At 48.5% G+C, this 4,969-nt stretch overlaps 1 protein-coding gene across 1 annotated transcript; it reads left to right on the top strand.

Moving 5' to 3' along the window:
- Positions 1-3,790: 3,790 nt before the first annotated feature.
- LOC125555898 (uncharacterized) lies at positions 3,791-4,681 on the top strand. The gene has a single exon (XM_048718704.2). The coding sequence runs from the start codon at positions 3,815-3,817 to the stop codon at positions 4,484-4,486; it is 672 nt and encodes a 223-aa protein (XP_048574661.2). The 5' UTR covers positions 3,791-3,814; the 3' UTR covers positions 4,487-4,681.
- The last annotated feature ends 288 nt before the right edge of the window (positions 4,682-4,969 follow it).

Raw genomic sequence — 4,969 nt, 5'->3', positions numbered from 1 at the left:
CGAGTTCCTGCTACAAAGCTCTGTTCATTGGTGCTTGCGAAGACCCACATTGGCCGCTCACTTGGCGACCTTGGGCTCCTCTCCACGTTAAGTTTTTCTTATGGTTGGCCATGCAAGACCGCTGCTGGACCGCGGAGCGCCTAGCACGCCGCGGACTACCACACGAAGATGCATGCGCTCTCTGTGATCAGGAGGAGGAGACCATGCAGCACCTCCTTGTTGGCTGCTCTTTCTCTCGCCAAGTTTGGCATGAGATTCTCGGTTGGGATCGTGCGCCGATCGCCATTCCCGCCCCCGACACGTCATTTTAGATCTGATGGAGCTTCTCTCTCGACCTCGCGCCGGCATCCATGCGCAAGGGCCTATCCTCCCTCATAATCCTGTCAGCGTGGTGGATATGGAAGCACCGCAATGCTTGCATTTTTGAGGGAGCTAGGCCATCGACCACCATCACCTCCGACACCATCAAGGACGAGGCGCGCCTCTGGGCCAAGGCGGGTGCCACAGGACTACAAAACATCATCCCGGCGCTTAGTCTCTAGTTTTGTTGTGGGGCTGAGCATACCCCACTTTCTGTTGTGCTCCTATGCTTATACACCATGCCTAGTGCGTACATGACCTTGTAAGCGTTGTAACCCTATGCTTGTTCTCTTCTTCTATCAATGAAAAGATACGCATCTTGCGTATTCGCAAAAAAAATGCACAAACATACACCCGCGAGCATCAATGTTAAGTCTAAGACTTCAATCTTGATGGACACGTACAACCACAAAGAACCTAGACCAGTTCGCAGCACCTAGGCTAACTAATCTCACGCTTTGCACTAAATTAAAAGTATTGTACACAAAGCAGTATGGCTTGCCTTTGAAACCTGCACCGATTTTGAACCATGCATGACATGCACGGTAAACTAAACACGCATATACTTCCTTCATTTCAAAATAAATGACTCAATTTTATATTAATTTTAATATAAAATTAATATAAAATTGAGTCATCTATTTTAAAACGGAGACACGCGGCGGAGGAGACAAGCCGATAGGACTTTGCTTTCGTTATTTTCGAGGCGCTTCCGACGTAGCCCGGCCGAAATTCCTTCCCAGTTTCCTGAGGAACCAACTCGACCGGATTCAGGGTCGGCGCTCCCGCCAACAGAGGAAGTTTCGCTGCGCCTTCCCCGCCAACCGAACCCGTCACACGTCTCGCCCCTCCGTCCAGGAGTACTAAACAGATGCTGTGCCGACTTGATGGTACGAAGGCATACGTGCGCCCATAACTTGATCAGAGTCTGATTTTGCATGGTCTACGTGTCCCTAGGAAAACTCTCCCGTCCCTAGCTAGTTTACCCGCCAAAAGAAAAGTAGAAAACAGTTTTGATATCACCTCTATATTTTGTGTTGTCAGCTTCAGACTACAAAATCTAGGTTACGAAAACCAAATCAAAACAATATGATGATTCTTAGTTGTTTAGACGTAAACTTTACCTATACATGGATTAAGCTTTAGGAGTCGTTCACTACTGCGATGGAATTTTAAAAATATGATAATTCTAGTTAACGGTCTCATCAATTTTGCGGTCTGTGACTAGAAATTCACTTTTCTTCTTTTACTCCCTCAGTTCCAAAATTGTTGTCTTACATTTGTCTAGATACGGATGTATCTAATACTAAAACGTGACTTGATACATCCGTATTTAGAGAAATCTAAGATAAGAATTTTGGGACGGAGGGAGTACATCTCAATGTAAAGAAATGATTTTTTTATCAATGTACTACGTATGTTTTAAGATAGAATCCATCAAGGAGAATAACCGAACCTGGATCAAACAAGCAGAAATAGTTTTCTTTTTTTGAGAAAAGATTAAAAAAAGGTAAGTGGGATTATATTCAAAATAAAGAAAGAAAGATATCAACACAGCCGGAGTCACCAGGTAGAAAACTTTGTTGCATGCTACAAATTTCTACGCTAGGGAGCCCAACAAAAACTAACCATCATTAGCAATAGAGTGTCATAGTCACCATTATCAACAACGTTGTTCAAATCTAGGAACCGACCGCCTATAATTCAAAATCTACCAGCCACACTACCTCACACTTATCAAGATGCATCCCAACATAGCCCATCGGTGTAGTAACAACTCTAGCTAAGACAACCATCGGCAAGGTCGATAGAGCAACCAATCCAAGCACTGTCACCAAACCAAGGGCCACTAGGAGGCGAGGTAGACTAGGGAGAGGGTTGCTATGGACGACATCCATATCTCGGCAGGATCGACCATGATTGCAACTCCCACACCACGAGTGTCTCCCACACAAACCACATCACTGTCCTCATAGCCGAGATAACAAACCACCACCAGCTGATAGGGTGTCAACATGCCCACCACCTAGAGCTATCACTATGAAGGCTGAGAAGCCAACCTTATGTGTCTTGCACCGAGAGGCATTACATATGCGTAGCTGGTTAGCCTCGCTGTTGTGCCAACGCTCCTCCACAACTATAATACCATCCTCTCGCAAACGACCACCCATGCAAAGACGAATATTGCACATCTCCCATATGTGTGAATAGGCAAGGGTCACTCACATCAGGTCTAGCGTAGAGGCGGTCAACAATGACTGTGCACTAACCCCCTTGGCTAGATCTAGTGGCGTGACAATGCCTTCTCATGTCATTGCGAGGTCTGACCTCAGCCCACGACAATAACGATGGCCGAGTACAGCAATGACAACCGTGACACCTGACGCCGAGAGGAGTGGCACCTCCATGCATCAACCAGCTAGACCACCAACACTTTTTTCGTGAATATGTAAAGCTTGCGTATCTTTTCATTGATAAAAGGAGTAGAATGAGTACAAAGGGGGTACAACATATGACACGGACACAGGCAGGCGTGAACATGATGCCCGGAACAGAGAGAAGGAGATGCTCGGCCCGAACGGAGGATACATCACAACTAGACCTACCAAACCCGAACCAAGCGGCAATACCGAACCTACACAAGAATTCAAACATCTACCAAGCCAGAATCAGGGACACTGCAAGCTCGCAAGATAACGCCTTCAAGAAGGAAGACAACGCCGGGACACCATCGCTATCCGGTTCGGGGGAGTCGGACCTAGGGTTTCCCCTGAGCTTGAAGAGGGACACGGCTGAAGGCCTTGACAGCGCCTCCAAGAAGGAAGCGACACCTGCGGGCGCCGCTGCTACCAGCACCGGCAAGCCAAGCAGGGATCTCTCCCTGGCCCGAAGCTGAACAATCCCATAGCCGCCTAGTCCGGAATTGAAGATGTGGAAGCCAAAGTTGGTCGGAACTACCATGTCTGGAGGGGGTTGGCATGGCTGCACTAGGCTGATAGAGTGGCCACAAAGAGTTAGTCCATGCCCACTAGCGGGTGACGGCAGCAAAAAAAACCCTAGTTGCCACTTTCCACGCAATGGCGACGTGAAAATCTCCATTAATCTTATCGTAAGATTGGATGCCATTCAAAATTAAAAAGAAAATCTACGTTGAATACTTAGTGGAGAGTTTGCATGATTAGTGTGTCTTCGTTTTCGCATTTGATATGTATCTGGTCATCTTCGACGAAGAGGGCTGGCTAAATTTAATTAAACCCTCCATGATTTGTCCACCTCTCACCTTCATGACACTGTTAAAATTTAGGCTAAATTGGTAAGTAGGTTTCATGCAAACGAATGAAAGAAGCCTTCAAAGCGGAGGAGCCGAATAAATCGCAGGAAAGGTAGGCCCGGGCGAACCAGTACGTTTTTCCCGCGCGAAGCTTCGTCGAAGCTCACCTCCTCCGCGTCTGCGATGACCCTTATAATTCTCCCCCGGCCGTCTACTCTTCCGCAGCTCCGCCACCATCCCCGCCTTCCTCTCTCCCTCCTCCTGTCCACTCTTTCGCGAGATACGTACGAGCCTAGAACAGCCATGAAGTTCTTCGGTTCCTCCACGTCCAAGAAGGAGAACAAGGGGAAGAAGAGATCCAAAAGGAGCGGCAACGGCGGCTCCTTCGCCTCCACCGCGTCGTCGTCGGCATCAGATGACCAGTCTGTCACAACGCCGAGATCTGTCCTGCCGTCGTCTTCGGGGCCGGCGGCACCATCCGGCTCCGGGACGACCAAGAAACCGGCCCTGGTCGCCGTGACGCGGCTGGAGCTGGAGGTGGCGCTGCGTACGGTCGTGTCGACAGAGGAGGAGCTGGCCGCGATGCTCGCCGAGGCGGAGGCCGGCCTCGCGCTTGATGGGATCGTGGCCGCGGAGGCCGCGGACGAGGGCGAGCTGAGGGACACATTTGCGGTGTTTGACGCTGACGGGGACGGGAGGATCTCCGCCGAGGAGCTCCGTGCCGTGTTGGCCTCCCTCGGCGACGAGCGGTGTTCCGTCGAGGACTGCGGCCGCATGATCGGCGGCGTCGACACCGACGGCGACGGCTTCGTCTGCTTCAACGAGTTTACCCGCATGATGATGCTTGCGCCGTGAATTGTTGATGATACGTCCCTATCTAAATTATACTAGCAGCCTAGCTACCGTTGTTCGTTCATTATTAGTGAGTAAATTAGGTTTTGTTCTTGATTTTCGATGTGGTTGTGCACTCATGGTGATGAAATCACTCGACCGGCCAACTAATCACGACGAAGAGGCCAAAAAGAATATTAAGGTATGTTTGATTTGCAACTTTCTCCAAAACATCGGACCAGCAAAAATGTTAAGAAATGAAGTGTGTACGGGAGCTTTCCAAATCTAGGAATGTAGGGGTCAAATAGAGGCGTGTTACCATACCTCAAGAATTTCCGATCCAAGCATGGATCATCATAAAAGTAAAATACAATAATTTTGTTAGAACATTATGCGTTTGTCCTAGTCGACATCAAAATACAACAATTTTTTTATGAGATTTTTTGTGAGGATAACTTCCAACCTATTTATCAACCGTCAAAGTAGTACAAAGAACACTAGAAATAA

The sequence above is a fragment of the Triticum urartu genome, chromosome 5A, assembly GCF_056163025.1.
Source record: "Triticum urartu cultivar PI428250 chromosome 5A, HENAU_Tu73, whole genome shotgun sequence".
Lineage (NCBI taxonomy): Eukaryota > Viridiplantae > Streptophyta > Magnoliopsida > Poales > Poaceae > Triticum > Triticum urartu.
This window is presented reverse-complemented; position numbering and strand designations above follow the sequence as displayed.

What these genes read in the sequence shown, in the direction of transcription:
- LOC125555898 (XM_048718704.2), top strand. Translation starts at nt 3,815, where the DNA reads ATGACCCTTATAATTCTCCCCCGGCCGTCTACTCTTCCGCAGCTCCGC.